Raw genomic sequence first — 25,294 nt, forward strand, 5'->3', positions numbered from 1 at the left:
CCCCCACTATTACTCGGGGAGGGATCTTAAGTGCCCCACGCTCCACAGAGACTGACTTCCCAGATCAGACTAGCATTTTGCGGATCTTGCTCGTTTGTACTTCCTGCCATATTGATCAATACTGACCAATATTGATGTACGTTCCTCCCTTTGTAAATAATACTCTGGATTAGAGAAAGCAGATGGCTTAGTTGGGATTGAAGGCAGCTGGGACTTACCTAAAACTTGCTAATTTTTAGTACAGGACTTGGTTTGGAATCTGACTTTGGGACAAATTTCTGTATTTTTCCTACTCTCTCCTTTATCCAAAAGAAACCAGATGAATTTTAACCAGTGTTGTGGATTCTGTGGGCTCCTAGATTCTATACCCTAGACAGTGAGGGAATTCTGAGGAAAGAGTGTGTCTTTCCTCTGAAAGTTTTTAGGTTTACAGGAAGTAGAGCATAGTGGATAAATACTGTTTTGAAGTCAGAAAGTCTGTGTTCTTATTCTGGCTCTGCTTCTGGCCATCTGTCAGATCACTTAACTTTCCTGAGCCTTGGGTTTCTTTATTTGCAGAGGAAGATAGTGATAGTCCTTATCTCATATACCAGTGAGTTGGTATATGGAAAGTGCTTAGCTCAGTGCTTGGCGGGGAGTGACCCCTCAGTGAACGATGGCTCTTGTTAACAGGACGTGGGTAGCTCCTGCTTCTGGGGAGCTTTGGGGTCCTGGTTTGTAGGACCACGTTGCTCGCCATCCATACATAACCTGCAGTATCTCCTTCCCTAGCAGGGCTCCCAAAATGCTTATTAAAATATGAGTAGTTATCCTGCTATGGCAAAGCCAAAGGTGGAGTCAACTTTCTATTTGGGGGCACTCCAAGATGGAAGACACTGGAAGGACCCTCCCCCTTACCTTCTTCAGTGGCTTGTTTTGAAGTCCCTGTCTCTTGCCTTCTTCAGAAGAAGGAGGCCTCCCAGAGAGTGGCCTGCATCTATCTAGCCTGGATCCTTCTGAGAGTGGACCTAGCTCTGAGTTAACGTTTCTTTGCTGAAGGGAGATTTTGGCTTTGGGGATGGGGCAGGCAAGGAGTGGGCTTATTATGGCTGCATGTAGTCAGGAAGGAAACTGGGTTGGGCCAAACTGGGTGAGACTTGGATCAAAGAACTCTGGGCCTTCCCAGAACTGACATCCTTTATTTGTCCAGGAGAGCTCCTGAAACCTCTTGCAGTGCTCCCACTGCCTGTATCTCATGGCGTCTTCCCCAGCCTACCAGCCCTCTCCCACTTGTTGGTTTTCTTGTGAACTTAGAAGTCTTTAAACTGGAGGTTTTACTTGATTCTAAGGGGCAGCAGTGGAGGCATAGAAAGGAAGATGGAGACGCCTGGCTGACTCAGTTGGTAGATCATGGGACTCCCAGTATCGGAGTTGTAGAAGTAAAATTAAAAAAAAAAAAAAAAAGAGGGAGAGATGGAAATATAGTAGATACGTAAGAGTTTTATTTTAATCCAAGTCTCTCAGAGATTAATTTTATTGAAAAATTTTTGATACGTTAAGTGTTGACACTGCGAACCTAAGAAAATGCTTAGGAAAGTGATCCCCTTCCCCCCTCTCCCAATCATTGATAGGTCCCCTAAATTCTTGTCTTGACCTCCTTTGCCTTCCTCCTCAATGCTGCAAGAATTGTTGGTTATCATTGTATCCTTTTTGCCCTCTATCCTCTTTTTTAAAAATATTTTATTTATTTATTTATTTATTCATGAGAGACACACACACAGAGAGAGAGAGAGTAAGAGAGAGAGAGAGAGAGGCAGAGACACAGGCAGAGGGAGAAGCAGGCTCTATGCAGGGAGCCCAATGTGGGACTCGATCCTGGGACTCCAGGATCACGCCCTGGGCTGAAGGCAGGTGCCCGACTGCTGAGCCACCCACAGACACCCCCCGCCCCCCCCTTCTCAGTGGTGTTTCCCCCATTTGGCAGGTGAGAACACTGATGAGGGGAGGTTGAAGTTGCCTACCACCAGGCTGTTAATCAGCATCTATCTCTGGAATGGACTGCCTTCCCCATTTTGCTCTGTCGTTTGCAGCCTGAGTCGGTGGACATGAGCCAGAGTCCTGCAGAGCCCTGCTACCAACTGCAGTTTCCTCCTCTCTCTCAGCAGACTCTTAGCTGCGTTTCCTCCTCCTCTGGGAAGCCGTTAAGATCATAGGCTTTGGAACTAGACCAACTTGGATTTGACTTCTGGCTCTATAGCCATGGAAAGTGTTGTGGTTAGATTATGTCCCTCCAAGAAGATATGTGGGGAGTGCTAACCCCTAGTACCTAAAAAAATGGCCTTCTTTGGAAATAGGGTCATTGTAGATGTAATTAGTTAATATGAGGTCATTTTGGAATAGAGTGGGCCCCAATCTAATATGGTGTCCTTGTAAGAAGATGACCGTGTGGAGACCAGAGACACAGAGACTCCGTGTGAAGATGGAGGCAGAGATTGGAGATGAGATGCATCTACAGGCCAAGGAACGCTGAGGCTTGCCCACCATTACCAGAAGCTAGGAGAGTGCCATGGAAAAGATTCTTCCTCACAGCCCTCGGAAGGAACCAACCCAGCCAACACCTTGATTTTAGATCTCTAGTTTCCGGGACCGTGAGGGAATAAACTTCTGTTATTTTGAGCCTTGCAGCCCATGGTGCTTTGTTACAGCAGCCCTGGGAACCCAGCATACAGGAAGTTACGTGACTTTCTGAGCTTCAGTGTCCTCATCTGTAGAATTGGTATAACACACCCTACATCGTGGTGTGTGTGTGTGACAATTGAAAGGCAGTTTCTGCTTTCTCATTCCAGTCCCGACCAGCAAGGCTGCTATAGCTGACCGGTTTGCCCTCTTTGTTTCCCCCTTTAGCTGAGTGAGGAGTTGGATCAGGTGGTTGAGAACTCAGAGCGAGCAGACGAGCAGGAAAAGGAGACGGACAGAGTCCAAGGTCCAGGAGTCTTACCAGGTAAGTGGATTCAGTGCTGGGGGCAGAAGGGCTGGAAAGCAGGGCTCTGCTGTTGCTTCAGTGGGAGGCTCCAGTCCAGGCGCCTTGCCAGCTGGGTACCTGCGGAAGAGGAGGAGCCCCCTGCCCTGCGCCCCGGTGTCAGGTCTCAAGTATTGCCCTAGTTTTAAAGCTATACATATTTAACCAGCCTTGGGACAGGGGATGTGTTCAGGCCAGTATCTGCTCTTTCCTGTACTCTGGTTTGAGCCAGTTCCTGAGGCCAGGCCATTGGATTCAACAGGTCTCTGCTCTGATGTTTGTTTTTCCTTAGGAAGCAGGTAACAGTTGAACTTCTTAATATCTGAGTCACTTCCCAGGGAGAATATCTAATAGGCCTCACCTCCTGGACATCAGGTCTCCCCAGTATTGTCACCTAGCTGGGCAAGCAGGGTCCCATCAGTCAGGTGGCGTCTTACGGAATCTTATGGTAATGTTGGATAATGTTGACCACTTCTTCCTCCTGGATACACTGTGCTCTCATATGTGATGTGACACTCTGCTTCCCAGACCTGCTCCTTGCAGCTGCCTTTGCAGTCACCTTCCAGCTTTTGGGTGTTAAATGTTTGTCAGAGGCCTCCTTGTCTCTCTAGTAGGCCGTCCTACCCAGGCCCCTTCTCTGCTTCCACCACTGTTTGCTCACATGTGACACCAGGTTTACACTCCCAGCCCAGAGGTTCCATGTAAACTCCAAACTTACGTATCTTATATATCCAAATGCCCAGGCGCTAGCTCTGCTGAGACGTCCCAGAGGTACCCTAAACCTAAACCCCGTACAACCGCAACTGACCTCATGATCCACCACCCCCCCTCGCCTCCAGCACGGCCCTCTTCCAGTGTTTCCTGTTTTGGGGAATGGAACCCATCACCCAGCCAGTCAAACCAGAGAACTCTTTTCTTCCCCTTCCTTCCCTTCTTCCCCTTTTCTCTCTACCCCCCAGCCATGCTGGCCTTCTTTTATTTAGGCTTTACCCTCACCATCGGGCCTTTTTGTTTTATCCCTGTGTCATCTAGTTAACGCTAATCATCCTTCAGCTCTTAGCTCCTCTGCTGTTTTCCACAAAGCATCTCTGACGTCCTGGTTAGATCGTCCTGGTTAGATCGCATCCACCCTCTGATCTCGTCCCTCACGGCCTGCGCACCTCTCCCTTGTAGCCATCTATCCGTGATGGGACCGTGTATTTGTTTGCCTGGCACTTGATGAACGTCGGTTCTGCTGGCATGTAAGCTCCATGAAGGTAGAGACCAGTCCGTTTTGCTTGCCACCTTAGCTCTGGCCTTATGATAAAGATCTGTTGAATAAATGAGTGTATGGAGCCTCAGCCTGACTCCCAACTTCTTGGGTAGGTCGAAGGAGATGGGCTTCTGCTCCTCTATCTTTGCATCTATAAGGGAGAGGAATGAGCTAGGACATTCTGTGAGTGTGCCTAATCCTTGAGACTTTGTAGAAGGAAGGAGGCTGGAAGAGTAGCTGTTTACTGACTGCTTCCTTGGGGCCAAGCTCTGTCATTCCCAGGGCCCCATTTAATTTTTGTAACTTTCACCTCCTGTGGGGTGGTCATCCTGATTTTGATGGATGAGGACCTGAGGCCCAGGGGAGTTAAGGAAAGTATGGAAAACTCACATAGCTGATAAACTGGATCAAGCTCCGCCTGCCCTCAAACTCTTTCTACTGCACCAGTGCCTCTTAAGAAGTATTTTAAGCATCCTTTTATTAAAGCCTGTTGCGTAAAAGGTAGTAGCATTTACTGGCTGCCCCCACTCTGACTCTAGGCATTGCCTCTGAAGCCCTAAAGCCCCAGGGAGAGAACAGTACATTCGTATTTATTTGCATTAGCTCTGTGTATTAGTTTCTGTTGTTTCTATAACAAATTACCACAAACTTAGTGGCTTAAAACAACAGAGATTTATTATCTTACAGCGCTGGAGGGCAGAAGTCCAAAATGGGTCTCACTGGGCTAAAATTAAGGTTTCAGCAGGACTGAATTCCTTTCTGGAAGCTCTAGGGGAAAATCCATTTCAGTGCCTTTTCAAGCTTCTAGGGGCTGCTCACATTTCTTGGCTCATGGCCCTTTTTCCATCTTCAAAGCCACTGGTAGCCAGTTGAGTCTTTCCTATATCATTCTGACACTGACTTCTGCTTCCTCTTCCACGTTTGAAGAACGCTGTGATTGCATTGGACTCACCTGGATAACCCAGGAACATGTCCTTGTGTTACAGTCAGGTGCGTGGCAGCTTTAATCCCACCTGCTGCCTTAATTTCTCTTTGCCATGTAACTTGACATATGTATGGTTCTAAGAAACAGGACTTGGGCGTCTTTGGCAGGCTGTTATTTCACCTGCTGTACCCTGCACTACCCTCTTGCCCCCATTCGGGGGAGGATGGATGGAGACAGCCAGCAGAAGAGAGCGGCCAGATTTGGAAGGGTGAAGCGTTCTTTTGTGTTTCCTTTTATAGATAAGTGCCAGGCAAACTAGGAAGTGGCCATTATGACCTTTGGCCTTAGCTTCTCTTTTTCCTCAGATTCCTGGGGCCTTAAAGTGTGAAGTCAGTCAGAACAGGAAACCAGACCTCAAGCAGAGCAAGTTTTGGGGAGATCATGGACCGGCAAGAGCCTTGCGTGCTTTCAGGGAAACCCTCCTGGGCACATTGCCTTTGTAGACCATAGAAAATCCAGACTCAGAAGAAGTCTCAGTAGTGAGTTGGCCCAAATTTGATAACCTAATCTATGACTCTCAGAGCTCATTTCCTGCCTTTGAGTCCTCTAACAATAATACAAATAATGATAAGGATGCCAGTAGCCACCATTTGTTTATTGGGTGCTTTCATGTACTAGGCCTGCATAGGGCTTTGCATATATACTTACACAGAGTCTTCACGGCCACTCTGTGAGGAGATGGTTAGTTTTGAGGCATGGAGAGGTCAAATAATATGCTCAGAGCTTATGAGTGGCAGGGCTGGGATTTGAACCCAGGGCTGTTTCCTGGTCTGTTTAGTTTCCGGATGATATGCTTTCCTGCTCCAGAATCCTCCCCTTCCTGTACCAGAGTCACTCACGGATTCCTTCACCTGTTATGCCATGTGCTAAGAGCACTAAGAGGGCCAATGAAGCAGGGCCTACCTCCAGGAACTCTGGACATGTAGCGAGAGAAGGCAGGTTACCTAAAGAAGAACTTACCCTCCTCCTGCAGAGCCTGTCCTGAACAACTAATGAGGGCCTTTTCTCCCTGCCCTGTGCCTTCCTGATGCTCAGTATTTTTCCTTTGTGAATTTAGCACAGTTGAAAGAGCACATTTATTGAATATAACTTTTTTTTAAAAATTTATTTATTTGAGAGAGAGAGCATACCCGAGCTGGGGGAGGGGCAGAGGCAAAGGGAGAGGGAGGATCCCAAGCAGACTCCCTGCTGAGTGCACAGCCTGATGCAGGACTTGATCTCACAACCCTGAGATCATGAACTGAGCCGAAATCAAGAGTCAGACCCTTAACCAGCTGAGCTACCCAGGCACCCCTTGAATATAATTCTTTAATTAGTCGTTACCAACCCCTTGGGCCTGCCCCCGAGTTCTGTGAGGCAATCCCAGAATTTTTGTCTTTTCTTCCCTTTATTGTAGCTCTGATGCCTAGCAGAGTACCTGTGGGTGCTCAGTGTTTATTTGTACCCTCAGGGGGATGTGGGGCTTTGGAACAGGAACGTATCTCATCCGAGCAACTAGAATGAATGGTTGAGGGTCCAGGAAATGGTAGAGACAGGTGATTCAGGAATGAATGGAGAGGGGCGGGTTAATGAAGGAAGCGGGATTGAACTGAGGAGGGCAGATTGGTAGGTGGAAAAGAAGGGGCTGGCCAGGGAGGAGGGATGGCATGCATGACCATGTAGACGTCCTGCAGGATAGAAATAGGGCATGTTGGAAACAGTGGGTAGCATGGTGTGGCTGGAGTGGAGGGTTGGTGATGAGAAAAGTAGAAGCAGATGAGGTGGGAAGGACAGATTGAGTAACATTACGGAGGGCTTTAGGTGGCAGGGAGTATTCCATGGGATTGGAGCAGAGGAGCAGGAGTGAAACGAGAATTCAAGGAGGAACAGTATGGCAGTGCCCTAGGGCTGGATTAGGGTGGAGAGAGAACCGTGCTGGGTCAGAGGCTGCTCTGGTAGGTGGCATTGATGTGGGGGAGCGGGAGAAGGAAGAATCAAAGAAGATTCTGAGGTTTGAAGCCTGGTGAGTGGGAGAAGATAGATATACATCATACAGCCCAGAGGGGTCAGTGGCTCGAAGAGAAGGTGCTTCTGTGCTGCAGGTGTCTGGGCTGGTAGGGCCCAGGGGCAGAGGGAGGTGAGGACTGGCCTAGTGAAAGTAGTAGCCTTGAAGACAGCCAGGGACGGCATATAGAGGGAGCTGGCTGTGGAGATAACCTTGGGGAATGGTCACAGTGGGGGGCCAGAAGAGAGGGTGGAGCCGGAGCCCTAGTTGGGGGCCTGGAGGTGGGAGCTGCAGGACAGGAGGGTACTAGGATGTCGGGCCTGTTGACATCGGGCAGCAGAAGTTCAAGTGAAGCACCTGGACGTTCAGGATTATATTCCCAATTTTACTCTCTGAGATGGATAATTCCAATCCATAATATGAAAGCCTCAATTTGTTTCCTCTCCATCAAACGAATCACAACCACCTATTCTCTTCCAAGGGAGAAGTGAGAGCAGACATGCTAACTGAATAAGCAGTTTGTTATATCACATTTGTAATAAAATTGAGGAAGACACTTGGCTAATTAGTCATTGTAGTCCATTCTCCGTGGAAACAGCTGTATATTAATAGAATTGACGAAGATCAGCAACCAAAGGAAAAAATATATTGGATCTCATCAAAATGAGAAACTTTTTTTTTTTTTTAAATGAGAAACTTTTGTGCATTAAAGAATACTACCAAGAAAATGAAAAGACAGCCTAACAGGATGAGAGAGACTTTCATATCATAGATCTGATCAGGGAACTTTTATAATCCAATAATAAAAGGACAACCCAAGTAGAAAAATGACCAGAGAATCTGAATATGTTTCTCCAACACAGATGACTGATACGCACATGAAAAGATGCTTGACGTCTTTCATCATCAGGGAAACGCACATCTAAACTGCAGGGAGACATGTATCGTTCTGTAGCCTTCACGCCTATGATGATGGCTACAATCAATCAGATGGACTAGGTTTGGTGAGGATGTAGAGAAATTAGGACCCCTCGTAGATTGTTGGTAGATATGTAAATTGGTTAAAAAAAATTTCAGTGGTGAGATGTAATGGTGTCTTGTTTCAGAATTGGAGTGCCACAGCATATGCTACTGTGGAAAATAGTCTGGCAATTCCTAAAAGTTCAAATATGGAGTTACCATGTGACCCAGCAATTCTACTTCAAGGTATATATACCCAAGGGAAATGAAAACATCCACACAAAAACTTGTACATGAATGTTCATGGCAGCACTATTCATAGCAGCCAAAAAGTGGAAGCAACCCAGAGGTTCATCAAGTGATGAATGGATTAATAAAATGGTATAGTCACACAATGGAATATTATTTGGCAATAAAGAGAAATGAAGAACCAATGTGTGTGCTACATCATGGATCAGTTTTGAAAATGTTATATTAGGTGAGAGAAGTCAGACACCAAAGGTCACGTGTTGAGTGATTCCATTTACACGAACTGTCCAGAATAGGCAAATCCATAGAACAGGAAGCCAGTTATTGATTGCCAAGGACTAGGAGGAAGGAGGAGTGACTCCTGGTGGGTATGGGGTTTCTTTGTGGGTAATGAAAACATTCTGCTAATTACATAGTGGTGATGGTTGCACACCTTATGAATATACTAAAAACTAAATACAGTCATTTAAAAGGGGTAAATTTTATGGTATGTAAATCATATCTCAAAAACCCCACTATAACAACAAACTGACCACATCATTAAAAAAAAAAAAGAGAGAAACCGTTCATTCCTTCTTTGCATTCAGGATGCATCCCCGTGCTGTTTGCAAGGTAGAGTTTTGCAGAGTTACAGTAGACCATCAGTTCCCCCTTCCTGTGAGTAAAGGTCCCACTGGGTTTTCAGCAGTTGGATTACTCATCACACACCCCCTTGATGGCTGACTTACATTCTGAGGCAAGTCTGGGTTTTTGAAGGAGTGCTGTCATGGGTTTTGTAAAACTCCTAGATTACCTTTTGCAAGAAAATCTTGTGCATTATTTTTGACTTTTTTTTTAGATTTTACTTATTTTTATTTTATTTATTTGAGAGGGTGAGAAAGAGGGCACAAGTGGGAGGGGCAGAGGGAGAGGCAGACTCCCCCGCTGAGCAGGGAGCTCAACATGGGGCCTGATCCCAGCACCCCAAGATCATAACCCAAGCCAAAGGCAGCCACTTAACTGACTTAGCCACCCAGGCGCCTGTATTTTTTACTTCCTACTGTCATGGGTTTGCATTCATATAAAGGGTGTATACTTTTTGGGACACCTGGGTGGCTCAGTGGTTGAGCGTCTGCCTTGGGCCCAGGGCGTGATCCTGGAGTCCCAGGATCAAGTCCCACGTCGGGCTCCCAATGGAGCCTGCTTCTCCCTCTGCCTGTCTCTGCCTCTCTCTCTCTGTCTCTCATGAATAAATAAATAAAATCTTTTTTTTTTTTTTTTTTTAAAAAGGATGTATACTTTTAAAACACAATTCTCCAGCTTGCCACAGAAAGCCGGTGTTTGGTTTTTCTGACTGCAGAGTGCATAGGACATTTTTTTCAAATGTCCAGCATCTTTTTTTTTTTTTTTTTAATGGTAACATATAATGGTGTCTTGTTTCAGAATTGGAGTGCCACAGCATGTGTGGATGATAAAGAGTTTTACAGTTTTTATTTAATTTACATTAATTTATTTAATTTACATGGATCAAGAAAAGGTGGTAGAGAAGCTCACCTTGGTTTCTTTGAGAGACGCAGAGGAGGCACTTGGACAGTGTTCCCATGAGAGTAATTTGTCCAGGTAGCTCTGCCAAGCAAATCCAAGGGATGCAAATTGTCATGTGACCTTTTTCTGCCTTCAGTTAGTTTTTTTAGAATTTTCAAGAAGATGTAGGGGGAGATTCATCTCTTTCCCTAACCAAAGGCATCATGAAGGTGGAACCATTGCAAATCATGTTTATGTGGCTTATGATAGAGTGAATACCAGCCCACAGATGCCCATTATTGTTCCTCTTCATTGCATGGTTTAGCCAGGATGAAGGATACAGTTTACCTGAAAATGCCCTGAGCTTCTACTTGGCATGAAGTTATATTCTTTCAATCAGATCTCCTTTTGTCATTGCTAGTGACTGGAACTAAGTACTAATGTTCACTGCCGTGTAGGGAAAGAACACGGACTAGAAGGTGGGACCCCAGGGCTTTTATTCTGTGCTGGTTATAGACTCTGGGACCTGGATCACTGCACAGAGTGGGTTTGGACCAGATGGACTTTTAGGTCCCTGCCAACTCTTAAAAAAATTCTATTCAGATGTTATACACCAAACCAGCCACTTCAGAGTTCTTTCAGTTTGTCTTACGATTTTCTCAAACCTCGCTTGGATGTCGAAAACTGATCCCTGTTGACCCCGCAGTTATGAGCAGCTCGTGACAGGGAATGTTCTTTGACCTGCCATGTTTTGAAGTGAACCTGTGGGGGGCACCTGGCTGACCTAGTCCTGCCATGTTTTGAAGTGAACCTGTGGGGGGCACCTGGCTGACCTAGTCAGTAGGGACTCTTGGTCTTGGGGTTCTGAGTTCAAGCCCCGTGTTGGGTGTGGAGATTACTTAAAAATATAAAAAGTCTTGAAGTGAACCTGTGATCCCACATGGGCCATGGGAACTGGGAGTGCCTTCCAGGCACAACAGCTATGAGTAGGTCCGTGTGTACACAGGCCACTACACCTTGAGTCCTGTGACCCTGCAGCCCGGCTACACATGACTGATCAGGAATCAGCGCCTGAGCTAAGGGGAAGCAGCAAGAGACTAGGTCTGAAGGACAGCAGTGTCCTGTGATGTGTGTGACAGGACACCCTATACAGGATACTCTCCGGGAGAGGGAATTCACTGGTGCAGTGGAGCAAAGTCCTAGAGAAACATGGAGAGCAGGCAGGTAGCGAAGCCACCAGGGAGCAGAAATGGACATTGTCGCTAATAACAGTAAGAAAGTGGTAAAAGTAGAATCAGAGACGAAAGTTCAAAAAGAGACTTACTTTCATTCCTCTTGGAGAACTAGAGCTGTCCCCATCCATGGTGGCTCGTGCTCAGCTGCCCAAGGGGCTTCCTTAGGGCTTCCTGGTTCCTCACTTCTCTTTGTGGCTGTCAGTGGCTGTTGCCTGCACTCACCTGCTCTTTACTGCCCGAAGGAACCTCATAGACACTTCTGGGAACTTGCACTTCTGTGTAATGTAAAAACTCTAAAGCATTCCGCCATGAATCGCAAGGCACACCAGTTGCCTTATGGTTTCACATACCTGCAGTGCACTGCTGTTCTACAGATGGAAGGTAGCTGTTAGCACTGTAAGACTTTAGTCCCTCTGTTATTTGGGTCATTCAGTCATCAAAAGGACCTGGAAACATTACATGCCTCCTACGTGAAAGATACTGTTTTCTGCCTCACCTTCATTTTATCTTTGGCCTATTTTTTTCTAATTTATCATTATTAAGAGACTGTATGTAGTGCTGTGCTCTTCATTTTTGCTATCTTCATCATTGAAGGCTTTGTTTTTTGAGGGGTAGAGGGTACATTCCATTTCTCTAGGAACATTAATGCATTAAGCAAACACTATATATATAGTGCATTTTGCAACATTCTCTCATTCCTTTTAGACATCCTATAACACTGAAATAATTATTTCCTTTTCACATGAAGAAAGTGAGGCTTAGGAGCACTAAGTAATTTGTCTTGGGTCTCAGAGTGGTCTGCAGCAGAGCTGGAGTCCAGATCCCTGACTAAAGTTCATGCTTTTAACCACTCAACTGGGTATCTGGACTTTCAGTTCAGAAAATAAATTGAATAATGAACACCAAATTATTACTTTGTCAGAACCTCCTGGTGCTTTGGGCACAGGGCTATGTGACCTCCACAGAGCCTTGGCTGATCTCTGCCCTTCTCCCCTACATCCATACTTCAGCCCAAGCAAAGAAATCTCACAGTTTACATCCTCCTGTCCTTCTGAGTTCTGTGGCACTTTTAGCACAGACCATCAGTTCTCTCTTGGTATCTCCCTGAAGCACCTAGCACAAAGTCTTGCACACAGAGTTGGTGTTAGTGCATGTTTGTAGAAGTATGAAATGAATGACTTACTTTTCTCTGACCTAAAACCCTATGATAAGTCTGTGCTGATCCTGCTTTTGTGCTTTCAAATAAAAGAAAATGAAATAATTATGGGCAAATACTCTTCTATCTTTGGATTTAAAGTCCATTTTTTTTTTTTTTTTTTTTATAGGGAGCATATTGTTAGGTCTTGTTTTTAATCCAGGTTGACAGTCTCTGCCTTTTAATTGGAATGTTTGGTCCATTTACATTTTTTAAGTTGAAGTATGGTTGACCTTGTTGTACACTAATATATTAGTTCCAGGTGTACAACATAGTGTTCAACAATACTCACCACAATAAATTGCCATTCATCACCATACAAAGTTACTACAAAATTAATGACTATATTCTCTATGCTGTACTTCTCATCTTCAGAATTTACTTACTTTATAATTGGCAATTTGTGTCCTTTTTTTTTTTTAATTTAAAATGTGTTTATTGGGATGGTTTTCCACTTCCACTCATTTTGATTCAAGTTGCTTTTAGTGATGCTTCTGTCTGAAGGAGCATCCTGGAAGCTTTGCTTTTCTTCCCTATAGGTTGGCAAAGGACAGCCAATACATAAAACTGCTATTTGTGCATGGCTACAGATGGTGGTGATTTTATATCCATGAGGAAGGAATTAGAGCTCTGCACCAGGCTCTGCTTCTTGTGCCTCCTCTCTATTCTTCCAGGGAGGGATAGAGGAAGTCATTTGCAAGAGGCACGTTCTTGGGAGGTTGTCATCGCCGGAAAGCCTTGAAGTTTGAATCTCTTAGTTCCTTTCACCTATGTTGCCTGTCACCCCCACCTTTCTCCCCTCTGGCAACCTTCAACTTCTTTGTATTTATGAGTCTGTTTCTGTTTTGTTTTGTTTTTCACTTAATTTCACTTAGCATAATACCCTCTAGGTCCGTCTGTCCATGTGAATGGCAAGATTTCATTCTTTTTAATGGCTGAGTAATATTCCACATCTTTATCCATTCATCTATTGCCAGACACTTGGGTTGTTTTTATATCTTGGCACAGTGCTGCAATAGACAGAGGAGTGCACATATCTTTTTGAATTAGTGTTTTAGTTTTCTTGGGGTGAATATCCAGTAGTGGAATGGTACTTCTATTTTTATTTTTTGAGGAACCTCCATACTGTTTTCCATAGTGGCTGTACCAACTTACTTTCCCACCAACAGTGCATGAAGGTTCCTTTTTCTCCACATCCTTGCCAACACTTACTTCTTGTATTTTTGGTACCACTCATTTTGACTGATGTGAGGGGATATCTCACTGTGGTTTTGATTTGCATTTCCCTGACGATTAGGAATGTTGAGCATCTTTTCATGTGTCTTTTGGCCATCTGGATGTCTTCTTTGGAAAATTGTCTATTCAGATTCTCTGCCATTTTTTAAATCTGATTTTTTGGGTGTGTTACATGAATTGAATTAGTTCTTTATACATTTTGGATATTAACCATTTATTGGATATATCTTTTGCAAATAATGTTATCATTATTTAGTAGGTTGCCTTTTCATTTTGTTAGTTTCCTTTGCTGTACAAAAGCTTTTTAGTTTGATGTAGTCACAATAGTTTGTTTTTGCTTTTGCTTCTGTTACATGAGGAGACAGATCCAGACAAGTGTTGCTAAGGCCAGTATCCAAGAGATTACTGACTATGTTTTCCTTTACGAGTTTCTAGTTTCCAGCCATATATTTAGGTCTCTATTCCATTTTGAGTGTACTTTTGTGTATGATGTAAGTTGTATGGTGTACAAAAATGGTCTGGTTTTATTTTTTTTGCTTGTAGCTGTCTAGTGTTTTCAACACCACTTGTTGATGAGACTGTCTTTTATCTATTGTATATTCTTGCCACTTTTGTTGTAGATTAATTGACCATATGTAAACATGGGTTTATTTGGGGCTACCTGTTCTGTTCTGTTGACCTAGGAGTCTGTATATTGTGCCAGATACCGTTTTGATTACTATATAGTTTTCTAGTATAGCTTGAAATCTGGGATTGTGATACCTCCAGCTTTGTGGTTTCTCAAGATTGCTTTGGCTATTGATGGTCTTTTTTTTTTTTTTTTTAAGATTTTATTTATTTATTCATGAGATAGAGAGAGAGAGAGAGAGAGAGAGAGGGAGGGAGGGAGGGAGGGAGGCAGACACAGGCAGAGGGAGAAGCAGGCTCCATGCAGGGAGCCCGACATGGGACTTGATCCCCGGTCTCCAGGATCACACCCTGGGCCGAAGGCGGCGCTAAACCGCTGAGCCACCCGGGCTGCCCTATTGATGGTCTTTTTGGTTCTATACAGATTTTAGAATTATTTGTTCTAGTTCTTTGAAAAATACTATTGGTATTTTGAAAAGGATTGCATTGGATCTGTAGATTGCTTTGGGTAATATGGACTTCTTAATAATATTAATTCTGACAACCCGTAAATGTGCTATCTTTTCATTTTTTGGTATTCAATTTCTTTCAACAGTGTTGTGTAGTTTTCAGAGGACCAAGTCTTTCCCTTCCTTGGTTAAATTTTCTCCTGGGGTAGTTTATTCTTTTTGATATAGTCATAAATGGGATTGCTTTTTTTAAAAAATTTTATTGGATTATTTTCTTAACTTCACTTTCTGCTACTTTGTTATTAGTGTATAGAAATGCAACAGATTTCTGTATGTTAACTTTGTATCCTGCAACTTTACTGTATTCATTAGTTCTGATGATTTTTAGTGGAGTCTTTAGGGTTTCCATATATAGTATCATGTTATTTGCAAATAGTGACAGTTTCACTTCTTTGTTACTGATTTGGGTGGTTTTTATTTCTTATCTGATTGCTATGGCTAGGACTTGCTACTCTGTGTTGAATAAAAATGGCAAGAATGTCTTGTTCCTGATCTTAGAGGAAAAGCTTTCAGTTTTTTACTATTGAGTATGATGTTAGTTGTGGGTTTGTCATATATAGCCTTTATTAGGTTGAGGTATGTTCCCCCTGACCCAACTTTGTTGAGAGATTTTATCATGTATGGATGTTGAATTTTGTCAAATGCTTTTGCTGTATCTATTGGGATGATCATATGGTTTTTACCCTTCATTTTGTTAATGTGGTGTATCATATTGATTAATTTGCAGATATTGAACCATCCATGGTTAAATTCCTCTGGAATAAATCCCACTTGATCTTGGTTAATGAACTTTTTAGTGTATTGTTGAATTTGGTTTGCTAATATTTTGTTGAGTATTTTTATATCTGTATTCATCAGGAATATTGGTCTATCATTTTCTTTTTGTTGGTAGTGTCTTTGGTTTTGGTGTCAAGGTAATCTGAACAGAAATCTGTTCAGATTGTTTATTTCCTCCTGATTTAGTCTTGGAAGATTATATGTTTCTATATCTATTTCTCCTAGGTCGTCCAATTTGATGGTGTATAATTTTTGTATTAGTCTTTTATAGTCCTTTGTATTTCTGTGGTATCAATCTTAATTTCTCATTCATTTCTGATTTTGTTCTTTTGAGTTCTTGCCCTTTTTTTCTTGATGAATCTGGCTAAAGATTTATCAATTTTGTTTATCCTTTAAAGAACTAGCTCTTGGTTTCATTGATCTTTTCTATTTTTATTTTTTTAGTTCCTATTTAATTTATGTCTGCTCTGATCTTTATTATTTCCTTCCTTTTACTAACTTTGGGCTTTGTTCCTCTTTCTAGTTTCTACAGGTGTAGGGGTAAGTTTTTGAGATTATTCTTGTTTCTTGAGGTAGGCGTGTATTGCTATAAACTTCTTTCTTAAAACTGCCTTTGTTACATCCCAAAGATTTTTGAACTGTTGTGTTTCTATTTTCATTTGTTCCCAGGTGTGTGTGTGTGAGTGTGTGTGTGTATCCATCCTCTTTGATTTCATTGACTCATTTGTTGTTTAGCCTACATGTATTTGTGCTTTTTTCTAGTTTTTTTTTCCTTTTAATTGATCTCTAGTTTCATACAATTGTGGTCAGAAAAGATGCTTGATATGATTTTAGTCTTCTTAAATTTATGTAGACTTGGTTTGTGACCTAGTGTGATCTTTTCTGGATAATGTTCTATGTGTGCTTGAAAAGAATGTGTATTGGTGGTGATTTTGTATGGAATGTTCTATATATATCTGTTATGTCTATCTGGTCTAGTGTTGTTTAAAGATACTGTTTCCTTATTGATTTTCTGCCTGGATGATCTATCCATTGGTTAAAGTGGGGTGTTAAAGTGCCCAACTAGCATTGTATTACCATCAGTTTCTCTCTTCATGTCCGTTAATATTTGCTTCATGTATTTAGGTACTCCTGTGTTTGACATAGGTATTTACAATTATTATATCCTCTTGTTGCCTTTGTTGTCTCTTGCTACACAGTCTTGTTTTAAAGTCTATTTTATCTGATAGAAGTATTGCTATTCTGGTGTGTGTTTGGTTTTTTTCCTGCTTTCATTTGCATAGTAAATGTGTTTCCCATCCATTCACTTCCAGTCTCTATGTGTCTTTAGGTTTAGGGTGAGCCTCTTGTAGGCAGCATTAGATGAGTCTTGTTTCTTTATTCAGTTGCCCTGTGTCTTTTGATTGGAGCATGTAGACCATTTAAAGTATTGATAGGCATGTATTTATTGCCTTTTTGTTTATTGTTTTGTGGATTTTTTGTAGTTTTTCTCTTCTTTTTTGCTCTCTTCCCTTGTGATTGGTGACTTTCCTTGGTGTTGTTTAGATTCCTTTCTCTTTATATTTTTGTGTGTGTATCACAAATTTTTAGTTTATAGTAACCATGAGGCCCATATATGATATCCTGAGTATATAGCAATCTATATTAAGTTGATGGTTGTTTAAATTTGAACGCATTCTAAAAGCACTAAATTTTTACTCCCCCCATTTTTTGTATATGATGTCAGAGTTTACATCTTTCTGTGTTGTAACACCCTTCATTGATGTTTTAGATAGAATTGATTTTACTAAAAAAAAAATTGATTTTACTACTTTTGTCTTTTAACCTTTATACTAGCTTTGTAGGTGATCTACTATCTTTACTATATGTTTGCTTTCACCCATGAATTTTTTTCCTTTCATAATCTTCTAGTTATGTTCTGTTTTGCTTAAAGAAGTCCCTTTAATGGCCAGGTAGTGGTAATGAATGCCTTTAAATTTTGCTTGTCTGGGAAACTTTTCTCTCTCCTTCAATTCTGAATAATAACTTTGCTGAGTAGAGTATCCTTGGTCATAGTTTTTTTTTTTTTCTTTTAGCACTTGAATATATCTTGCCATTGTAATGTTTCTGCTGAAAAATCAGCTATCAAAAATAGCCTAATGGGGTTTCCCTTGTTAGTAGTTTTTTACTTTTCTCTTGCTCTTTTTAAGATTCTCTTTACCTTTAATCTTTGATGTTTTAATGTCTTGATATGGAACTCATTGGGTTCATCTTGTTGGGGACTCTCTAGATATCTCTTTCTTTCCCCAGGTTAGAGAACTTTTCAGCTATTATTTCTTCGATAAGTTTTCTGCACTGTTTCTCTCTCTTCTTCTAGGACCCTCATAATGCAAATGTTAATATACTTGATGTTATCTCAGAGATCCGTTACAGGATCTATTTTCTTTTTTTTTTAATTAAGATTTTTAAAATTTATTTATTTATTTATTCATGATAGACACACACACACACAGAGAGGCAGAGACACAGGCAGAGGGAGAAGCAGGCTCCACGCAGGGAGCCCGATATGGGACTCGATCCTGAGTCTCCAGGATCAGGCCCTGGGCTGAAGGTGGTGCTAAACCACTGAGCCACGGGGGCTCCCCTCAATTAAGATTTTTAATATTATGACAGCTATATCCCATTTTGTTTTTTTTTTAAATTAAATTCAGTTAATTAACATTTAAGGTGTTATTCATTTCAGAGGTAGAGTTCAGTGATTTATCAGTCTTCTATAATTCCCAGTGCTCATTACATCACATTCCCTCCTTAATGCCCATCACCCAGTTACCCTATCCCTCCACCCTCCTCCCCTCCAGGGACCCTCAGTTTGTTTCTTATGATTAAGAGTCTCTTATGGTTTGTCTCCTGCTCTGATTTCGTCTTGTTTTATTTTTTCCCCTCCCTTAGCCTATGATCCTCTGTTTTGTTTCTTAAATTCCATGAGTGAGATCACATGATAATTGTCTTTCTCTGACTTATTTCACTTAGTGTAATATCCTCTAGTTCCATCCACATTGTTGCACATGGCAAGGTTTCATTTTTTGATGGCTGAATAGTATTCCATTGTATATATATATACCACATCTTCTTTATTCATTCATCTGTTGATAATCTGTCCATATTTTTTTTTACATTTTTTTTCTTTTTGCTGTTCAGTGGGTACTTTCCATTATTCTTTCTTCCAGATTGCTGATCCGTTCTGCATCTGCTAATCTATTGTTGATGTCCTCTCCTGTATTTTCATTTCAGTTACTATATTCTTTAACTCTGGCTAGTTCTTTTTATATTTCCTATCTCTTTGTTGAGTTTCTGAGTTCCTCCACTCTTCTTTTAAGCCTGATGAGTCTCTTTATGACTATTATCAGGTAGGTTGTTTATCTCTGTCATTGTTTAGTTCTTTTTCTGAAGGTTTGTCTTGTTCTTTTGTTTGGAGCATGTTTATATGCCTCCTCATTTTGTTTGACTTCCTGTGTTTGTTTCTATGAATTAGGTGAAAGAGCTACCTCTCCTGTTTTGAAAGAGTAGCCTTGTGTAGGAACTTACCTGCATAGACTGTGTGTGCCTGGCAGCTTTGGTTGGCTGACTGAAGCTGTAGTGGGTGCCAGTTAGGGGTCCCTAGGTGTTCTCCGCAGGGGCATCTTGGTGGGTCAGCCGGTGCTTGGGTAGATGTGGCTGGGGGGCACCTTGGGAATATGGCTAGAGCTGGTGTGGGCCAGGGATCCAAGTCTCACTGAGGTAGTAGACAGGCTAGAGCATCCAGCCTCTGCTCTTATCTGTGCTACCAAGGTGGAAGGGAAATGTAAACAGTGGTGCTCACCAGTACCTCTGACCCCAGAGAAGATTCTAGCAATTTCCCCACCATTTGTCAGATGCTGTAGGGTTAGTGAATGGGTTTCCTTCATCTTTAGTCATTTAAACATTTTAAACCATAGCTTTTTTTGTGTGTTTGCCCCAGGGCAGGTAAATCTGCACAAGGGTTCTGCAGTGTGGTCCCCCTCTACTACAGTCTGCAGTGTCAGGGGAGGGGTGTCTGTTGTTACTGTTATCCCATCTTTCATGCCCTTCTCTGTTGGTCCCTTTTCTTTTGTTGTGCAAAAGCTATTCGATCAGCCATTAGTTCTTCAGGAGGAATTGCTCTATATGTGGGTGTGGAATTGGCGTGACATGGGAGGACAGGAGTTCAAAGTCTTCCTATGTTGCCATCTTGGCCCCTCCTCTAGTCTCTTTACATTTATTTTATTTATTTATTTATTTTATCTATTTATTTATTTATAGAGATTGTACTTTTTTTTTTTTTTTAAAGATTTTACTTACTTATTCATGAGAGATACACAGAGAGACAGAGGCAGAGACACAGGCAGAGGGAGAAGCAGGTTCCATGCAGGGAGCCTGATGTGGGACTCGGTCCCGGGTCTCCAGGATCACTCCCTGAGCCGAAGACAGACGCTTAACTGCTGAGCCACCCAGGGTCCCAGTGTCTTTACATTTAATGGAATTATCGATATGGTTGGATTTGGTTCTACCATTCTGCTGGTTTCTCTTCGTTGCATGTATTTTTTGTTTCTCCATTTCTTCATTCCTGCAAGTTATAAACCATATCATATTGTTATATAATTTTTGCTTTAGAAAGTCTTATGTTTTAAAAAGACATAGCTTTTTATATATACCCACCTGTTTAGCATTTCAGTGATCTTTATTCCTTCCTGTACGTTTGAGAGTTATTATCTAGTGTTAGTTCCCTTTGGCTTTCAGAATTTCTTTAGTGAGAATTGTGGTGCAGATCTATTGGCAATGAATTCTCTCAGCTTTTATGTTTGAAAATATCTTTTTTTTTAAAGATTTTATTTATTTATTCATGAGAGACACACAGAGAGAGAGAGAGAGAGAGAGAGAGAGAGAGAGAGAGGCAGGGACACAGGCAGAGGGAGAAGCAGGCTCCATGTAAGGAGCCCAATGTGGGATTTGAACCTGGGTCTCCAGGATCACACCCTGGGCCAAAGGCAGCACTAAACCACTGAGTCACCTGGGCTGCCCTGTTTGTAAATGTCTTTATTTCACCTTCATTTTTTGAAGGTTAAGTTTTGCTGGACTTTAATTCAGGGTTGACAAATTTTTTTTCTTCCAGCCCTTTAAAGATGTTCCATTGCCTTTTGGCCTCCATCATTTCTGATCAAAAGTTACTTATCGTTAGATATAATATCCTGCATATAATGTCTTTTTTTTTCTGCTGCTTTCAAGATTTTATTTATTTTATTTAAAAAATATTTTTATTTATTTATTCATGAGAGACAAAGAGAGAGAGAGGCAGAGACACAGCAGAGGGAGAAGCAGGCTCCATGCAGGGAGCCCGACATGGGACTCGATCCCAGGACTCCAGGATTATGCCCTGGACTGAAAGCGGCGCTAAACCACTGAGCCATCCCGGCTGCCCTGCTTTCAAGATTTTTTTTTTCTCTTAACTTTGCTTTTGCATTAGACAATGATTTGCCTAGAAGTGGTTTCTTATTTATTCTGCTTGGCATGTATTGAGATTCTGGGATCTGCAAATTGATGTTTTTTTTCCTCTAGTTTTGGGATGTTTGGGCCATGATTTTTTTCAAATACTCTTTGTGACCCATTTTCTCTCTTCAGTTACATGTTGTTAGACTGCTGGATATTGTTGCACAGTTATCTAGTTCATTTTTTCCTCCAGTTTTGCTTATTTTTTTCAAATTGGTTAATTTCTGTTCATTTAACTTCAAATACACTGACTCTTTTTTCTGGCTTCTTTTGCTATTAAGACAGTGCAGTGCATTTTTCATTTCATTTGCTTTCCAGCTTTAGAATTTCCATTTGGTCCTTTAAAAAAAAATTATTGGTTTGAGAGAGAAATAGCAAGAAAGAGTATGAGTGGGGGTGGGCATCGGAAGACAGAGAAGCAGGCTCCCCACTGAGCAGGGAGCACAACTTGGGGCTTGATCCCAGGACCCTGAGATCATGACCTGAGCCAAAAGTAGATGCTTGATTGAGCCACCCAGGTGTCCCTGGTTCTTTTTTATAATTTCCATTTCTCTATTTTCCCTTTGTCTGTTCCGTATCTATATATTTTTCTTTAGCTCATTCAAGTGCTATGAAGTTCCTGTCTGCTGATTGCAACATCTGAGTAATCTTGGCTTTGGTTTTCTATAGACTACTTTTTTCCTTGAGCATGGGTCACGTTTTTCTTTTCTTTTCTTTTCTTTTTTTAAATTTTATTTATTTATTAGAGAGGGCACAAGTAGACAGGGTAGCAGGCAGAGGGAGAAGCAGACTTCCCGCTGAGCAGAGAGCCCAGTGTGGGACTCGATCCCAGCATCCTGGGATCATGACGTGAGCCAAAGGTAGACACCCAACCAACTGAGCCACCCAGGCATACCTGGGTCACGTTTTCTTGTTTCTTTGCATGCCTAGTGATTTCTCATTCAACACTAGACATGATGCTGGTACATCATGGAGATTCTGGATTCTGTTACAAGCCTCTGAAGGATTTTTGTCTTAGCAGGTAGTTAATGTTATGAGACTCAAGTTCCAAACTCCTAGGTTCCCTATATTAGCAGCAGCTGAAATCTCCTCTCGCTTCTTCTAGTTTCCAGCTGCTGCTTTTTTTCTTGGGTCCTCTGGTGTCTCCAGCCAAGAATTTAAACCTATTTTATTTGCAGATTTGCAGGTTCACCTTCCCCATCCCTTTCAAGGTTCCCCTTAACTCTGACTGCTCTGCCTCATGCGGATGGTGAGCACCCTCAGGCAAAAACATGCCAATTTATAAATCTGATCAGGTGCAGTTTTTTTTCCTTCAAAGATGGATGCTTCTCCTTTCTGCCTGTTTTTGGTCATTCTCCAGTGCCTTCACATGATTTTTAAGGCTTTTGTCTTAATTCTGTAATTGTTGTCTGTAGAAGGGTCGTTGTTGGAAGCCAGAAGCCGAGCGTGTACCTTTGTTTTTGTTTTTTATATTTATTTATTTATTATTTATGATAGAGAGAGAGAGAGAGAGAGGCAGAGACACAGGGAGAGGGAGAAGCAGGCTCCATGCCAGGAGCTCAACGCGGGACTCGATCCCGGGACTCCAGGATCGCGCCCTGGGCCAAAGGCAGGTGCTAAACCACCGAGCCACCCAGGGATCCCCTACCTTTTTGAACTTAAACTCACACGTCTCCTCAGCCTTGGGCGTAGCCGCTGTGGAGGGAACAGAGCTCTTCCCCTGGGGAGCGCCAGTTTCAGCAAGGAATAGAGACAGCGCAGGGAGCCCATGGGAATGTCTCAGGCTTGGGGGAGCCCTACCGAAGTACCCCAGGTTGGGCAGCCTAAACACCAGAATTTTTTTTTCCTCAGTTCTGGAGACTGGGAATCCGAGATCAAGGTGTTGGCAGGTTTGGTTTCTCTCGAGGCCCCTCTGCTTGGCTTCAGTTTATGGGTCAGGGAAGGCTTCCTGAGGAAAGGCCTTTCTAGACCAGAGCCCGAAGTATGAGTCAGGAGTCAGCTGGGGAAGAAGAGTGCTTCAGGCCAAGCATGGGGACGGCAGATGTGGAGGGGCCCAGGGCCGAGGGGGGATCTGCACGCAGGGCGGGGGACACACACACACAAAGTCCTTTAGCACAGCTGGAGCAGGAGGGGCTGGGGGAGTGGAGCGGGGTGGGAAGGGACCAGGCCAGAAAAGTAGGTTGGGGCTGGTTTCCTTCTTGGACTGGAACTCTGTCTTCCAGTTGGGAGGTTCTTAAAGAGAGGAACTGTCTCCTTGCACTTGGAGCCCCCTTTCTGGCACAGGAAGTGCACAGTGCAAGTCGACCCCACCATGCCTTAGGGTTCGGGGGAGGGGGCTGAGGTGGGAAGGTGGGACTTGCGGGTGGCCTCGCCTCCTCGGTAAAGCAGGTGGAGGGCCTGGAGGTCACCCGTGTGATGCTGTCGCTCAGGCCTGGACAGCGAGTCCGCCTCCAGCAGCCTCCGCTTCAGCAAGGCCTGCCTGAAGAACGTCTTCTCGGTCCTGCTCATCTTCATCTACCTGCTGCTCATGGCGGTGGCCGTCTTCCTGGTCTACCAGACCATCACCGACTTCCGTGAGAAGCTCAAGCACCCTGTCATGTCGGTGTCTTACAAGGAGGTGGATCGCTATGACGCCCCAGGTAGAGCCTGCCCCGGACGGGCATCGGGGCCCAGGTCTGGGCGTCGGCTTACCAACGAGCCCCGTTGTCCTCCCACACTGGGCTGGGCACCTCAGAGGCAGAGGACCCCGAGCACAGTCTAGGTGTAGAATCCACACCCGGGGAGCTGCCGTCTGTACCCAGCAGAGAGTGTCCTGTGCCCGGCAGAGGGGCGGATGGGGCCCGGTCACTGCATAACTGGGGTGGGCAGGGAAGGCTTAGGTCAGAGGTAGGATGTGAGCGGGGCTTTGATAGATGAGGGGAGAGTTTTTCTGGAAGGGGGATCAGCGGGAGCAAAGGTGAGCATAGGGAGACAGAGGGCATCTCTATAGAGGACGTGTCTAGCCTGCCTGGAGCTAGAGGCCGGTGATGAGGAGCAGTGAGAGTGAAAGGGGGCAGGGGAGGTAAAGCCAATCAGAGGTGTTGGGGCCCTCCCTAGGGGTAGGGGGCTCCCTACCTTTCCTGGCCCAGTGGGAGGCCAGTCCCTGAGGAGGCGGTCATCTCTGCTCTAGGGTGAGGCTGGCACTGGGCTCTGGAAGTGTGGGCGAGAACCAGCAGGCCTGGGCTCTGAGGCCTCCGGCTGTGCCCACCTGCTGTGTGCATGGGCTCTGCCCACAGGGAGCCTGAGTCTCCCTCTGCATGGCCTGCCCACAGGGCAAAGCCAGAGGCCCAGGTGCCTTTTGCCTGGGCTTCTGGAAAGGGTGCTGCCTGCAGCTTCCTTGCCCATCTTGGCCTATCTTGTATTTGTCCCTCTTCTCTGTGTGTCTGCTCTGGTCCCTTTATCAGTGGGTTTTACTTTCTTCTTCTGATCTCTGGGCCTCTCTGAGCTGTGCCTGTGCCTGGTGCCACGTGCTGCTATCACCTGTTTCTGCCACGGAGGTTGGACAGGTGCCATCAGTAGAGCCTTGAATGAGGTGCTGGGGGTGGGGGAAGGGAGGGACCGTTGGGGTGTGACTTGCACACCTGGGGCCCCTGATCAGAGCAGGAGGTGAGAGGCAAGGTGAGATGTGGGCAGTACCACAGTGAGGGCCTCTCCCAGTGAATCCGCAGGTGGGCGGTGGTGCCAGTGGGCTGGCGCTGCCAGGTTCAGTCACTGAGGCACCCTCGGGTGTGCCGAGCAGGACTGCGAAGGAGGGTGGGGTTTGATGCAGGCACCAGGGAGGCTGCACCACAAGCCAGGAGAGGGGCCTTCTGGGAAGGGGATTGTGTCTATCGTTAGAGTAGGGAGTCTTGAACTTGGGTTGTTGGTGGGTGTGAAAAGAGCGTGTGATGTAATTTGAGGGGTGCGATCAGGGACCGTGACTCTGACACTCCCTTTCCTCCCTTTGTGCCCCCGAGGGATTGCTCTGTACCCGGGTCAGGCCCAGTTGCTCAGCTGCAAGCACCATTACGAGGTCATTCCACCCCTGAGGAGCCCTGGCCAGCCGGGCGACATGAACTGCACCACCCAGAGGATCAACTACCCGGACCCATTCTCCAACCAGACCCTGGTAACTCCCGTCGCCCTGTGCCACCCTGTGCCCCATGGCAGTGCCATGGCCCGTGGGCTCCAGTCTTCTTCCTGCTGCGGGGTGACTCACTCCCTTTGTGAGCCTGTCCCGTGTGGA

The 25,294-nt window shown here is 44.0% G+C and overlaps 1 protein-coding gene across 3 annotated transcripts in view; it reads left to right on the plus strand.

The window, feature by feature from the left end:
• PACC1 (proton activated chloride channel 1) overlaps window positions 1-25,294 on the plus strand; it is a 37,888-nt gene that overhangs the window by 1,555 nt on the left and 11,039 nt on the right. For all 3 annotated transcript variants that reach the window (XM_026001078.2, XM_072733319.1, XM_072733317.1), the window contains exons 2-4: window positions 2,884-2,980; window positions 23,460-23,669; window positions 25,026-25,177. In XM_026001078.2, the coding sequence (XP_025856863.1) occupies window positions 2,884-2,980; window positions 23,460-23,669; window positions 25,026-25,177 (459 nt within the window). The remainder of the gene's footprint in view (window positions 1-2,883; window positions 2,981-23,459; window positions 23,670-25,025; window positions 25,178-25,294) is intronic.

Source organism: Vulpes vulpes, chromosome 13 (genome assembly GCF_048418805.1).
Source record: "Vulpes vulpes isolate BD-2025 chromosome 13, VulVul3, whole genome shotgun sequence".
Classification (NCBI taxonomy): domain Eukaryota; kingdom Metazoa; phylum Chordata; class Mammalia; order Carnivora; family Canidae; genus Vulpes; species Vulpes vulpes.